The sequence below is a fragment of the Phaseolus vulgaris genome, chromosome 6 (assembly GCF_000499845.2).
Source record: "Phaseolus vulgaris cultivar G19833 chromosome 6, P. vulgaris v2.0, whole genome shotgun sequence".
NCBI lineage: Eukaryota > Viridiplantae > Streptophyta > Magnoliopsida > Fabales > Fabaceae > Phaseolus > Phaseolus vulgaris.
Window position 1 is genome coordinate 7,773,904 of NC_023754.2, and position 15,219 is coordinate 7,789,122.

General features: G+C 34.2%; 2 protein-coding genes across 5 annotated transcripts; both read left to right on the forward strand.

Annotated features, from left to right (window-relative positions):
- Positions 1-281: 281 nt before the first annotated feature.
- LOC137833308 (uncharacterized) lies at positions 282-1,649 on the forward strand. The gene has a single exon (XM_068641666.1). The coding sequence runs from the start codon at positions 282-284 to the stop codon at positions 1,647-1,649; it is 1,368 nt and encodes a 455-aa protein (XP_068497767.1).
- A 7,251-nt stretch (positions 1,650-8,900) lies between these two features.
- On the forward strand, positions 8,901-15,219 carry LOC137831028 (uncharacterized). Of its 4 annotated transcripts, none has more exons than XM_068638516.1 (8): positions 8,901-9,115; positions 9,700-9,852; positions 10,560-10,912; positions 10,997-11,491; positions 12,977-13,429; positions 13,525-14,022; positions 14,401-14,458; positions 14,555-15,219. In XM_068638516.1, exons 1-8 carry the CDS (start codon positions 9,109-9,111, stop codon positions 14,956-14,958), a joined length of 2,421 nt encoding a protein of 806 aa, XP_068494617.1. In that variant the 5' UTR covers positions 8,901-9,108; the 3' UTR covers positions 14,959-15,219. The 4 variants fall into 4 exon arrangements, with proteins under 4 accessions (XP_068494617.1, XP_068494615.1, XP_068494614.1 ...); XM_068638515.1 differs by having other exon boundaries at positions 8,966-9,145; XM_068638514.1 differs by having other exon boundaries at positions 14,401-15,219.

Consider the following 15,219-nt stretch of genomic DNA (forward strand, 5'->3'; position numbering starts at 1 on the left):
AACAGGCCACCTTTGTTGTGTGGAGTTAATTACCAATTTTGGAAAGTGAGAATCAGATTTTTATATACTCTACTGATAAAGGCATTTGGGAGTCAATTGAAAATGGTCCTTTTGTACCTCAAGTTAAGAAAGATGATGTTTTAATTGATAAACCTTCATCTCAGTGGACTGAGGCAGAAAGTAAGAAAGTTAAATTTGATTGGTTAGCCAAAAATATTATAACATCTGCTCTAAGTTGTGATGAGTTTTTCAGGGTTTCACAATGCAGCTCGGCTAAAGAAATGTGGGACATCTTGGAGGTCACACACGAAGGCACAACTGATGTGAAGAGAGCTAGGAAGCCTGCTCTGATTCAAGAGTATGAACTCTTCAAAATGCAAAAGGGAGAATCCATATGTGATGTGCAGAAGAGGTTTTCTCAGATTGTGAATCATCTTATAAGTCTTGGTAAGAAGTTTGATGAAGAAGAGCTTAACATCAAGGTACCGAAGTGTCTTGATAGAACATGGCAGCCAAAGGTTACTGCCATTTCTGAATCAAAGGATCTCACCTCAATGACTGTAGCATCTCTTTTCGGTAAAATAAGAGAACATGAAATTGAGATTCAAAGGCTTGTTGTTCAAGAAAGTGAAGACAAGCATAACAAGAGCATAGCACTTAAAGCTAGCAGACAACAACCAGTTTCGAGTGAAAGTGAAGAAGAGAACATAAGTTTGTTATCAAGAAAATTCAGCAAATTCTTGAGAAAGAGAAAAGCTTCTAAAAGGTATGATTCAAAGAAATCTAGTGAATTCAATTCTAATAAGTATACTTGTTATGGCTGTGTTGAACAAGGTCATATCAAGTCTGAATGTCCAAACAATGAAGTCAAAGAAAAGGGAGACTTCAAAAAGGAGAAAAAGGGAAAAGCTAAGAAAGCATATATAGCATGGGATGACACTGATGTCTCATCCTCAAGTTCTTCAGATGATGAGGAAGCCAATCTTTGCCTTCTAGCATCAGTAACAAGTAGCATGGATTCTACTTCAACAAGTAAAGGTACCACCTATGATCAATTGCTTAATGCTTTTTATGAAACTCATGATGAAGCCAACCGATTGGGACTTTCTCTCAATCGGTTGAAAGTATTAAATAACTGGTTAGAAAATAAAGTTAAGGATCTAGAGGAAGAGCTATGCAAAACAAAAGAAGATTTAGAAAATCTGGATTTAATCTACAAAAATTCTTCTTGCAGTTGTGAGATAAAAGCTTGTGAAAATTGTGAACTTCTTGAAAATAAGATTTGCTATCTTTTGAAAACCTTGGACAAGCTTACAACTGGAACGTCCAATTTTGAAGATGTTTTAGCCTCACAGAAATGTGTATTTGGAAAAGCAAGTTTGGGGTTTTACCCTCAAAGCAAAGAAAAAAATATTACAAAACCTTTTTCAAATTTTCTAGAAAAACAATTGGTTAAAATGTCGTTTCAACCAGTTGTTACATGCTTCTATTGTATGGAGAAAGGCCATTCTATCAGGTATTGCAGGTTTCGTAAATCTCTTGTACCTAAAGGCATTTATAAGTGGATTCCTAGATGTATTGTTAATACAAAAGATAAATCTAACACTGAAGGTCTCAAATTCTTCAAGGGATCAAATCTTGAGATTTGACAAAGTTCTGTTTTACAGATTTCTGATTTCTTTTTAAAGGTTCAGCAAGGACTGGATGTTTTGTACATGCCAACATATCAAAGTCTAGTGCTGGTTTCTTGAACTTCTGTAATTAGAAAATCAGTGATCTGAGAATTAAATTCTCATTCTTTGTTTAGAACTATTGGTGTTCAAAATTCAATTCAATATGCTTCGCTATGTTTCTATATGTAATTCCTATGTGCTCCATCTACTCTTCATACATCTAATAGCTTGCAAACATGTTAAAACATAATGACTATATGCAACATGTGTTTTTTTTTAAAAAAAAATAAAAATTCTTCAGAACAGAAATTTAACCGATTGTTTCCTCGAAACAACATATTATTTTGTATCTGATAAGCTCTGGATAAATCTATTTTTTGGTTTTTAAATTCTGGTTTGTGTTTCTATTAAACCTAGTGACGTGTATGGTCAAAAGAGCATTAATTGTATGATTGAGTACAGTTTAACTCTGTTACATTTGCTTTTAATAGATCAGATCTCTACTTATCTTGAAAATCAAAATTGTCTTAAATGTTTGGTCAAATATCACATGTGAATCTGTACCTTTCTGATTTGACTGACTATGTCAGCTTTATGGTTCATATTTGATTCATTTTTTATGTTGAATACAGTCAGCTTTGACCAGGTGTTCTCTGCTATAAAACCCAATGCATAGTTGTTGTTTTCACTCACAAATAACCGATTGATATAAAACTATTATTTCTATATCTCTCTAAAAGCTTTCTTTCCAAAAACTGTTTCTGATTTAAGCAATGGCTGGAACTCCTCCATCTGCAAAAAGGATGAAATCAAGGGGTGTCAAAAGCTCTAGAAAGCTTGAAGGATGGTTTGTAGGAGATACCAATCTCATCAACAAGTATTTACTTGAGACAAGTAGAAAAAATGTGAATACCCCAAAAGTTGTTTCCTTCACATGGATGAAACAACAAAAGTTGGATTCTGTGAGGATTATTCTCAAAGGACAAAAGTTGAAGAGATTCCTAGAACTTACAGGGAATATCTATCCTGATCTTGTAAAGGTATTTTACACTAACCTTCATTTTGATGGTGACTCACTTGTTTCTCATGTCAAAGGTGTATATATGATCATCACAAGTGAGGTATGGTCTGCTGTGACCGGGCTGAAGTCTTCTGGACTAAGAATTAACATGGGAAACCAGTTTTACAAAGGTTGTCTCAAGAATCCCCACTCCAAAGTGAGGAATTTTTCTGTTGGTGGATTGAAGCTTGATGAAAGGCTTGTGGCCTTCATAGTTTCATGGATTCTCACACCTAGGGGGAGCAACCATTCAACTCTATCTAAAGAAGATCTTCTCTTGATCTACTGCATCATGAATAAAGTGAAGATCAACTGGATTCACACAATCAAAGAGCACATGCAAAAAGCTATGAGGTTATATGACTTTCATTATCCCTATGCCATTTTGATTTCTAATTTTCTTCACTATTTTGAAGTGGATATAGAAGGAGAGCTAGCATAAGTAATCAAACCCTCCAGTTAGATCAACAGTGGATCCTTAAGTAAGATGGGATTTACTAAGATTGGTGGAAGATGGGTAAGCAAGGATGGTGATCAAGCTGGCCCAAGTGGAACTAATGAAGGAAATGAAACTGAAGAGACAGCAGTGCAAGATGAACCTGCTATTGAAACTCAAGAAGGTGTGATATGAGTTGGATTGACATTTTAACAAAACACACAACATTAAGGAGACTTAAGGTCATCTCAATGGAGGATAATGCCATCCAAGAGAGAAGCCAAACTCATTGAACAATGAGTGCCATGTCCTTATCACAAACACTTGGCGGAATTGAAGGAAAGCAAGAAATAAAAACAGCAAGCTGAAAACAGAAATGGAATCAAGGAAGCTTAAGGAATCATCAATGGAGACATAGCCGTCCAAAATGATGATCCAAACTCATTAAGAGTGCTATCTCTTTGTAAAAACATTCATGGAACAAGATTACTAAACACAAATGAATCAAGAACGCAAGGTACCGAACAGAAATTAGAAACAACACAAGGAACACAAAATATTCGGTGGAAAGATGAAGAACACTAAAGAAATTCTAAACTACCGATTGAAATTGCAAATGGAGATGAAAGGAATGAAACTTAGGTGAATGAAGCTCGGCTGGAATGGGAATTGGAGTTGCTCACGCCACTTGGTGATGGGGTCCCAAGATGAGTGAAGGAAGCCGCCACTTGAAACTCTCCAAAAGCTCACAAGATGAGACCAAGCAAGGAGATCCAAATCTCACACAAATCTCTCTCCAAATGAGTAGAGTTTCTCTATAGCAATTATCCAATTCTGAATTTTACAAGAGCCCACACCTCTATTTATAGTGTGAGGGTGCTGAAAAATAGGTGGGAAAATTCAAATGAAACTCATTTGAAATTCCCACAAAAAACAAGTCACATGGGAGGTGTGACCTTTTTTCTACTATGACACCTCCTAAAAACTACACCTATACCTACTCTCCTAAGTCACATGGACAATGTGACTTTATTTTACATATTCACACTCCTTTATTTAATATCCACACCTCCTACAACTATACAAGAGTAATTCAAATTATGCTCTTTTATTTAATGCTTGGCCTTGCCCCTCATGGGATGGACTTGGGCTTCTTGGGCTTTGGCCTTCTTGGGCCTCATCTTTTGAAAAGACCAACAAGAAGAACTTTAAATGATTTGGCCCTTGTCCATTCCTCCTATTAACAAAATATTTTTGATTCTCATCAAGGTGTACATCATAACATCAACATGGAAGAAAGGATTCCAAACACGTCATCCTTTGAAATGCAAATGATCAATAGAATGGATACCTTTGCTGACAATCAAAGGAACCTCTATGAAATGTGCGAGTCAATGTTTTCCAACATGGATACACAATTCTCTACTCTTGATGATCAAATTGAAGAATTTCAGAGACAGATTCTGGAACTGCAATTTCAAAGGGAGGATAGCCCTTCTTTTTTGCTTAACAAATTTTAAATTTCTCTTTTCCTTATGTTGTTTTTAATCCTACCATTTGTCTAATTGATGAGACAAATAGGGGGAGAAGTGTTGTTAGGAGCTGTAATGTTCTCAATTGTGTTAAACTACTTTAAATTTTGGAGTTTTAAAACTGTTGTTTTCTAGTTTACAGAATTTTAACCGGTTATCTCTGCGAAATAACCGATTGTTCTTATACAGCTCTGCTTATTTGAAAACTGATGCATGGTGCATATCTTTTTTGGACTAGATTATTTTGTGTTTGTTCAGTGAATGCAGCATTCAACAGATTCTAAACAAAGAACATTCTTATAAGCATCCCAAGGATTTGTCTCCATCAAATAGGGGGAGATTGTTGAAGATGGGAAGCTTTGATGTATCAAATCCTCATGAAGCCTGAAGTTGTGTTGTGTTTTAGGTTTATGTTTTGTTATGGGGTTTAGAATCTTTGTAAGATGAGTCTTGATTCTCAAACAAAGATTATTTCAATCTGTTTTAGAGATTAAAGTGTTTTTCCATGCAAAGGGAAAAACAACCGATTAAAGTTTCGAGACAATCGATTATTTGCCACTTAGCTGGCAAAAAAGTTTTGAAACTGTTTTTTGAATCAGTTGTATAACTGCCAAAACCTTTTAACCGGTTAAATCGCAGTTTTAACCGATTAAATGTAAGTTTTCATAACAATTTTTTGAAAACCTGTTTTAACGGGTTCAGTTGTTCAAATATGCCTTTAACGGTAGTTTCTCAAGGATTATAAAAATAGTCTTCTTCCAAATGTTTTAATGATTGATGAACAAGAGAAGTTTTATACTCTGATTTGAGATTGATTTGAGAGATTACCAACTGTTTGTGAAAAGGTGTTTTACCAAGTTTAGCAAGATTGCTTTTAATCTTTGTTGTGATTCAAAAACTGATCAATAGGGTTTCTGGTGTACTATAATTCCTAGTGTTTTCTACCGTTGTTTAGTTTTCTTATAATTGTTCATATTACACACTGTAAAACTGTTGTAAAATCCTGTAAAGTCAGCATGATTCTGGTTTGAGGTGTTGGCTGTGTGCAAAGAGGGTGAGTAGGCTTTGTGGGATTCAAAGTCACCTCTTTGTGGTGTGTGTTTGTAATCTGTGATTGGTTACATAGTGAAATACTCAGTGGTTTGATTGAGGACTGGATGTAGCTCTGGAATTGAGTGAACCAGTATAAACCTTGTGTGTAATTCTCTCTATCTCTTCTCTCCATAACTTTTTGATATTTTCCGTTGTCATAAACAACCAGTTAAATCATGATTTTAACCGGTTATAATTCTGATATCTATTTTTGTTTGTCCATTTGATTGGCTTTCTGAATTGCTTTTCTGAGTTGATTGTTAAAGATTCATTCTAAGGAGAGTATTTGTGAAAATATTTTATAAACAATTCAACTCCCTCCCCCCCGTCTTGTTCTAGCCATCAATTCTAACAAGATCGAAAAAGAAAAAAAGAATTCCAAGAGAAACCTTCTCATTTCCCACCAAGAGGTCAAAAAGGTAATGCTTTCTCAAAAGAATATGTTTATAGCTATTTCTAGGACCCTTGAGAGTGAGTTGGTGTTAGATAGTCCTCATTTTTTGGAAAATTTGGTAAAGGAATTTAATGATGTTTTTCAAGACCCCCCCAAAAGGATTACCTCCTCTAAGGGGCATTGAGCACCAAATAGACTTTGTACCCGATACTTCTTTACCAAATAACCATAAAGTATAGGCATCCCATCCCAAGATTAGATGACTCGTTGGATGCATTACATAGGTCTAAAATATTTTCCAAAATTGATCTTAAGAGTGGTTATAATCAAATTCGGATTAAACCGGGGGATGAATGGAAAACCGCTTTTAAGACCAAATTTGGTTTATATGAGTGATTAGTCATTCCTTTTGGCTTAACTAATGCTCCTAGTACCTTCATGCGACTCATGCACCATGTTTTAAGACCTTTCATTCACAAGTTTGTAGTAGTTTATTTTGATGACATTCTTATCTATAACTTGTCTTTAGAGGATCATGAGTTACATGTTAGGTAAGTATTAGAAACCCTTAGAAAGGAGAGTTTGTATGCTAATCATGCTAAATGTATGTTTGCACTAGATCATATAGACTTCCTAGGGTTTGTTGTGAGTTCTAAAGAGGAGCATGTAGATAAAGAAAAGGTTGCAGCAATTTAACATTGGCCAACACCCACCAATGTTAATGAGGTACAAAGTTTTCATGGACTTGCTAGTTTTTATAGGCGGTTTGTGCAAAACTTTAGTACCATTGTCGCACCTCTAAATGCCATAGTAAAGAAGGATGTGGTTTTTAAATGGGGACAAGAACAAAAAGAAGCTTTTGAAAGTTTGAAAGAAAAATTGACTAAGGCCCCTATTTTAGCCATTCCTAACTTTACTAAGACATTTGAAATAGAATGTAATGCCTCTAACATAGGCATTGGGGTTGTTCTCCTTCAAGAGGGCCACCCCATAGCTTATTTTTTTGAGAAACTCAAAGGGAGTCATCTCAACTACTCCACTTATGATAAAGAGCTTTATGCTCTTGTTAAAGCTTTGCAAAATTGGCAACACTTCTTTTTTCCAAAGGAGTTTGTGATCCATAGTGATCATGAATCCCTTAAATATTTGAAAAGTCAAATCAAGCTTAACAAGAGACATGCCAAGTGGGTGGAGTTCCTTGAGCAATTTCCTTATGTGATGAAACATAAGCAAGGTAAAATAAATGTGGTTGCGAATGCTCTTTCAAGAAGATATACCTTGCTAAATGTTTTAGATGTTCAATACTTAGGTTTTGATTACATAAAGGAAATCTATAAAGATGACCTTGATTTCTCTCTTATCTATCAAGAGTGTTCCAAAGGAGGTGATACAACCCAAATCCTCAAGAAGATGACCATGGATGCCAACTTTGAAGGGTCATCTCAACAAGGAAAGGAAGACCTCATCAATAGGAGGAATGCACAAGGTCCAAAGCATTTAAAGTTCTTCCTATTAGTCTTCTTAAATAGTAGGCCCAAGCTCAATCCATGATCTCATCATCCACCATGCCTTAGAGGATTACTAAGAGAATGGCACAAGCTTTAGGAGATGAGCATCCATTAATGTCTCTTTTTGTAATTTCTTTAGAGTAGATTTAAATAGAACATAAAATAGAGAAAATAATGACTCATCAACCTAGAACTTTAGATAGAGTGAGATTAAAAAGTGAGTTTAAACCTAACTGATCCTCACAAAACTAACTTGATGAGGTGAAGACTGTCCTAACTTATATAGTGTAAATTGACCTTATCTTTAGTCAATGTGAGATCTTCAACTCACTTTGTCACATCAAGGCACATACATCTCGAGCGTGGGACTAGATATATGTAGGTGGTCTAATAGGGTTCGATAACGTGTGACACACTACGCCTCACAAACCTCACTAGTTAGGATAAACTTTGATATCATATTAAGAAGCGAGTTTAAATCCAACTCCTTATAAAACCAACTTCGTAAGGTGAAAATTGTCTCTACTTATATATTACTTATATATTGTAAATTAACATTTTAATCTCTCATTTAGAATAAAATATAATTAACTATTGTAAATATTATGTATAATTTGTTATTTAGTTTTCAAATATTATATATAATGAATTATTTTTTTTTCATTAGTTTGTACATAATTTTTACTATTTTATAAACATTTGATTTGATTCAATAAATTATTTTATATTTTTCTCTCTTTAATATGGTGTTAAATTAAAATATTGAAAATAAATACGAAAAAATTACTATTGATATAAGAAAATATATAAAATAATTCATTGAATCAAATATATCATTTAAAAAAAAGTAAAAATTATATATAATAGTAGATATACTAACAAGAGAAATAAAAATAAAATAAAATAATTGATTATATATAATATCTGAAACTAAATAAGTAATTATAATTAACATCTATAATATTTAATTATATTTTATTATAATATTAAAAAAAATTAAATATTTAAAGAAATAAGATTTAGTTAAACTTATTTATACATTTTTTTAAAAACACTTTTTCATTTTTCATTTTACAATTTTGAATAGAGAAAATACAATTTTTCTATAATTTTTAAATGTACTCTATTTTTTTCATACACTTTCTTAATATTTTCCATAAAATCTTTCTCTTTTAATTTCTAGTGAAAACGAGTGAGAATTTAACTAGATGCCTATTTCATTCATATTTGTTCTTTTTAATAAAACTAAGCTCTCAAAAGTTGAGAAGTTGTTTGCATCCCAGTAAAACAAAATTAAAAAACAAGTGAAATCTTCGCGGCTCCCATGTAAACGGAAGAACACATATCCGATTCCCAAGACAGTGCCTCCGCCATTCAAACGGAATTCTCGCCGGAAAAGAAGTTCCGGCCACCATGACAGGTCACTCCCTTCTTCAATTTCGATTACCGGGTACCAAGTGAAATTTCACTCACAACCAAAATTCAATTTCCGAAGAACTCGCATTTGGGGTTTTCTTATCCTTTTTTAATTTTTTAAGCTTGATTGTTAATTGAGATTTTTTTTTTATATTTTTATATTTTATTCTCTTAATGGTCCTTTGAGTTTGAGTGCTCCCTCTTAGTCTGAACTGAAAGTAGTTTTTTCTCTCTCTTCTAGGTGCAGTATTTCTGGTCTTGATATAAATTGCTGTATTTTCTTTAATATTTTCTCTTTATTATTATTATTATTGTTGTTGTATGTGTGGATTTACGACAAATTATTCTATGATTGAGGAACATCATGTTACGTGTATGTATCAATTATGTCAGTCAATTTCCATTTCCTCATAATATTTAAGAGTTTTAATAACTTTTTCTTGTAAATTATCTGGATTTCAGGCTCCATTTAGCTGTTTTTGTTCTGTACGTGAAAAACACCAGATTTACTACATGTGTAGATGGAGGTTAAATTTCTTAGATAATGCTGTTTCTTAAAGCTACTTTTCTTCTATTTTTATTTTATAGGAAAGTTTAGATTAGGGGAAAGTTTACTTCCATGTAAGGTTGAAGAAGATCAACCTCAGCGAGGATTTATGGCAGGTATACATGTCACTTATCAACCTGTTGTTCTGGAAGCGAACCAAAGTCCTGGGCTTGCAAGAGCAGAAGGCCTACCAGGTGAGTTAACTACCTGTTGGGCACTCAAAATCCGTTTCAGAAGCTGGCAACATATAAGTGATTATTTTCTAAGATGCCAAACTTGATTGATTACATTGTTGGTCTTGAGCCTATTTGTTAGAAGGGTTGACTATTTGCAATACTTGGTTCTTTGCTGTGTTAATATGTTCCTTAATGTGATCAAATTTTCAACTAAATAAACAAAGATTGTTATAAAGTATTCAAAAGCTCTTTTATAGTGATTGTGTGAATAAACTATGACTTTTTTTATTTATCATGAATTTCTTTAACTTTGGGTTTTTGTTTAGTTTTTGAGTATTTTATATCATATAATTTAGTTAGTTTATATTATAATAGTGACCATCCGGTTTAGTGCTATTCCCATATAGCATTTTTAGAGTTAGCTTCTGTGCTCCACTATTCGAGATTAATATCTATGTTTGTATAGCTATGTAATGTCAAAAACACAAGGTTCATTGGGTACAAGTTTTCAGTGTCTGACATGACTTTATAGTATTAAGCGTCTGACATGCCTTTTCACAATTGTGTGGGGTAGGGTGGGGTTTTACCATGTTCTTTTCTTGTCTTAGTTGATTGAGCTCTATTTATTTTTAGGCTGAATTTGCATCCCTGTGGCTGTGATGTTCTTTTCCCTTACACAAAATCCTGAAGCAAACAGTATAATAGTGTATTATGTGGATTTTCAGGGATGCATTCAAAAGTATACCAGACTCGTTGTTCTAATGACAAAGAGAAAGCAAAGTACATGGTTTGGACAAGTGAAATGGACAAGTGCCTCACTGAGGTACTTGCTGAGCAAGTAAAAAAGGGGAACAAAATGGATAACATCTTGAAGCCAGCAGCATTTTCAGGTGCATTAAAAACATTGAATGAAAAGTATGGTATGTATGTCACTAAAGGACACATAAAAAATCGACTGAAGACATGGAGGAAGCAGTTTGGGATTTTGAAGGAACTCCTCGCTCAAAGGGGATTTATGTGGAATGAGACAAAAAAGATGGTTGTTGCAGATAACTCTGTTTGGAATGACTACATCAAGGTAATTTTGTTACATGGATTACAGTATGCATTTCATAAGTTTACAGTTTTATGTTGATGGTCGATATTTTTATGCTACCTGCAGGTGCACCCTGATGCAAGGATTTTCCAGGCAAAGTCTATAGAAAACTATGACCAGTTATGTGCTATCCTGGGAAATGAACAAGTAATTGCTAGCCTTTCAGATAATGTTACAGACACAGATGTAAACTTTGCCGTTGATAAGAGGGATCCAGATCTTGCCATTGTGTCTGAAATACATCATGATGGAAACCAGACTAAAAACCTCAGGTGGACAGTTGAAATGGACCATTGGCTTGGAAAGATTCTCGTAGACCAAGTGAAGAAAGGGCTTAAAGTAGATAAAGTGTTGCTGACAGAAGCATATGAAGCAGCTGTTTCAGTAGTAAATGCAAAATTTGGGCTTCATCTGACAAAATTCAACATTAAAAATCGTCTTAAAACCTGGAAGAAACAGTATGAACAGTTAAAGGAAATTCTGTCTCATACTGGATTTAAGTGGGATGAAACAAAGAAAATGATCATTGCAAGTGATTCTACATGGAATGACTACATCCGGGTATGTTGTCTCCTATGGGACTGTTAGATAGCCAGCACTATCTCCTCCCCGACCCCCATGTTGAGTAAACCTTTCAGCTATTGCGAAAATGATTTTTTTTATAAATTCTTTCTAAAACTCATCAACCATTGTCTTTATAGATAACTAGTGGAAACACATGCGTGACAAGAGGCGCTGTTGCGGCCGTATGTCCACATCCTTTTTATGAAAACAAAAATTTATGAATACAATTAAATTTTTTTTATATAACTGTTATTGCAATGAAAAATCATTACCAAAACATAAAAAGAGTAAAATTTTAATAAAATATATATAAAATGTTATAAAAATAGATATTTTTTATAACTATATGATAAAAAGCACTTCCAATCTTTTATCAGGACGGTTCATTATGGGTAGTTTCTTGCAAATAATGGAAACTAAAAAGTTAGTTAGAGGATAAGGATATGAAGGGTAAAAGAGGTAAAAAAATGTATGCACAAAATATAGCTACGAAAACCAATCCTCACTATTAATTGTGGATAACATCTAGGGTGCATGAGTAGCTTTGTGAACCTATCTTTTGTCAATTGTTAAGAAGGCATTTGTACTTTCAATATCTAAAAAGGACTTACCTTGATCAACCATTAGCTTTTTGATTTGGATGCAAAGGACTATCAACAGGTCTACACTTAGTCATGCCTGATTCCTCTAAAATGTCCATAGCACGTTTTCTCTATGATACCACAATGGCTTCCTTTGATGGGCCACCTCAATGCCAAGAAAGTATTTTAAACAATCAAGATCTTTGATTTGAAAGTGAAAAATAGGTGTACTTCCACCTGGGAAATTTTAGCAACACCATTTCCTATGATAACAGTATCATCAACATAGACAATTAAATAAACATATTTCTTGGGAGAAGTTTGGCAATAGAACACCGAATCACCTGTTTCTCTTCCTTTCAATCCAAATTTCAACATCACATGGATAAATTTGTCAAACGAAGCTCTAGGAGATTGTTTGAGACCATATATATAGAGATCTCCACAATTTGTAGACTTCCACCAAGCAACAAAGCCAGGAGTCTGCACCATATAGATCTCCTAATTTAGTTCACCATGAAGAAATACATTTTTTAATGTCTTGTTGATGGAATGATCAATAGTGAATGACAACCATAGCAAGAAAAATCTGATCTGTAGTGATTTTGGCCACATGAGAGAAGGTATCACCATATATCCAAGTCATATATTTGAGTATATATACCTTAAACTGATCTTAGTCCGTTAATGGCATCTCAGTTTAATGCTGTGCATTAAAGTTTCATGATGTCTAGAAATGTAATTTTATATCTTCACAACATTCATTCTTTATTTTTTCTGTATTCAGGCATATATTTAAAGAGTGTATTTTTTATAACTATTAATTATTTTAACCTGAGATTATAGTGCAAGTCTTTTGATGTTGATGACTTCATGATACTCATTCTCTCTAAAATGCCAGACACATCTAGACGCAAGGACCTTCCGCGGTAGAGTTTTTGAGAACTATGATCAATTCTGCATTATCTTTGGCAATGAACCTTTGTATTGGGATGAATCTGAGCCTTGTGATGCAGTTAACTATGATGTCAATGTTAGAGATCCAGGAAGGCAAATGAGGTGGACAAGTGACATGGACAGTTGTTTAAGTGCAACCCTTGTGCAGCAAATAAAAGAAGGCAACAGAAGTGAATTTGACTACAAATTGAGACCTGCTGCATTTGAAGCATGTGTGTTGGCTATCAATGAAAAGTTTCAGCTCTATTTGACAAAAGAACATGTGAAAAATCGTCTTAAAACATGGAAAAAACAGTATGATATTCTGAAGGAACTTATTAACCAGAGCAGCTTTGAATGGGATGAAAAGCGAAAAATGGTCATTGCAAATGATTCTGTATGGAATGAATATATTAAGGTACTTATAAGACTACTTTTAATTTCTGTGTGACATTTTTTACTGCATAATGATAATATTCTGCAACTTATAACAAGTGTACCTTTCTGGAACAGAAAAACCCCGATGCTCGGCTCCTTAAAGGACGAGTTATCAGAAACTACAATGAATTGTGCATAATTATAGGTCATTGTGATCCTCATAATAGTCCCATGAGTGGTGCTTGTGCTAATATGGGTATGACTACAGACAATGGTGTTAGGGAGGTTCAAGAGAGATATTGCCGTAGAACCAACTTTGCAAAAGAAAAAGGAAAGAATGTGACATGGACAGATGAGATGGATCGTTGCTTGACAGAGTTGCTATTCAATCAAGTATTGTTGGGAAACAAACTTGAGAAAAATTTCAAGACCTCAGCATATATAGCTGTTCTAACTGCTCTAAATGAGAGATTTGGTTTAAATATAACGAAAGAAAACATTATAAGCCGATTGAACGCATGGAGGAAACAGTATGGTCTTTTGAAGGAAATGCTCTCTCAAGGGAGTTTTGAGTGGGATGAGGGATGTAAGATGGTTGTTGCAACCGACTTAGAATGGAATGAATACATTGAGGTATATTCAGTTTTTCTTAATATTAATTTAGTGTCAAAGTTATTTTTTATTATATTTATTTGCTATTGCAATACTTTAGTTAGCTCCTAATTGGTTATCAAGTTTAGGCCAATAAATCCAGTGATATGGTGATAATCTTCAATCATTTGTTACCCACCTAGTCACTTCAAGCTGTTTAAATTTAACCAGGGACCCATCATAAAAACTAACAAAATACATCAACATTAGTCATGTATTGTTTGTCTGTATTATTAGTTGGTTGGTTGGTTTCATTTAGTATCAACTACATCCACAACCTCAACTGCATATTTCATACCTTTATCACGTTGCAGTGTGAACACTGCTTTTCTGATTCATGGTTGGCCCGTGTTTATTCAGAAACATCCGGATGCTAAGCATTTGAGAGACCGGCACATAGAGAACTACCATGAATTAGGTATGATTGTTGGCAATGAGCAAGGAATTGGAAATTGGTCCGAAAACTTTGAGAGGTTTGATGTAAATATTACACCTAACTATGAAGAGCATGCAGAAACTCCAGCACTGGTGTTGGCTGATGCAGAGATGAGCCATGATGATGATACTAGTGATGAAGTGCAGGGCTCATCTGAGCAAACAAGGGCGAGACCTTCATCATCACAATCACATTCGATGCAACCATCAAAAAGAAGGCGCACTAGTGATGTTATGCTACAAATGATGAGTGTTATGGCCGCAGATATAAGTCGGATAGCTGATGCATTGACTGAAACTAACAAGACACTGTGCTTAGAGGAAGTGGTGGAAAAGGTACAAAATATGCCTGACTTTGATGATGATCTCATCATCGAAGCTTGTGAGTATTTATGTTTTGATGAGAAGAGGGCATTGATGTTTTTGAAATTAGAAGACAGATTAAGGAAAAAGTGGTTGTTGAAACGATTGCGAGGTCAATAAGGTAAGTTACATAGATTTTTGTTTTTGTGTGTATGTAGATAGTTGAAAGAAAATAGATGCTTGAAGATGTTTTTGTGATTTTCTTCTTGGCATGTAATTACTCTATGCTTGAAGATGTTTTAATGATTTTCTTCTTGGAATGTAATTACTTTAGGTACCCCTAGTTTAGGTTGTTACTTTATGTAATAAGAAAACTAATGTTAAGCGGAAGTTTGGAAAAGTTATGGAATGACAAGGTGCTTCAACTTTCCTTCTTCTTGA

Bases quoted from the DNA above. Each gene is read 5' to 3' on its own strand.
- LOC137833308 (XM_068641666.1), top strand. From the start codon at position 282: ATGTGGGACATCTTGGAGGTCACACACGAAGGCACAACTGATGTGAAG.
- LOC137831028 (XM_068638513.1), top strand. From the start codon at position 9,109: ATGACAGGTCACTCCCTTCTTCAATTTCGATTACCGG. The intron at 9,146-9,699 runs GTACCAAGTGAA...TTTATTTTATAG, and splicing joins TCTTCAATTTCGATTACCGG to GAAAGTTTAGATTAGGGGAA. The intron at 9,853-10,559 runs GTGAGTTAACTA...GTGGATTTTCAG, and splicing joins AAGAGCAGAAGGCCTACCAG to GGATGCATTCAAAAGTATAC.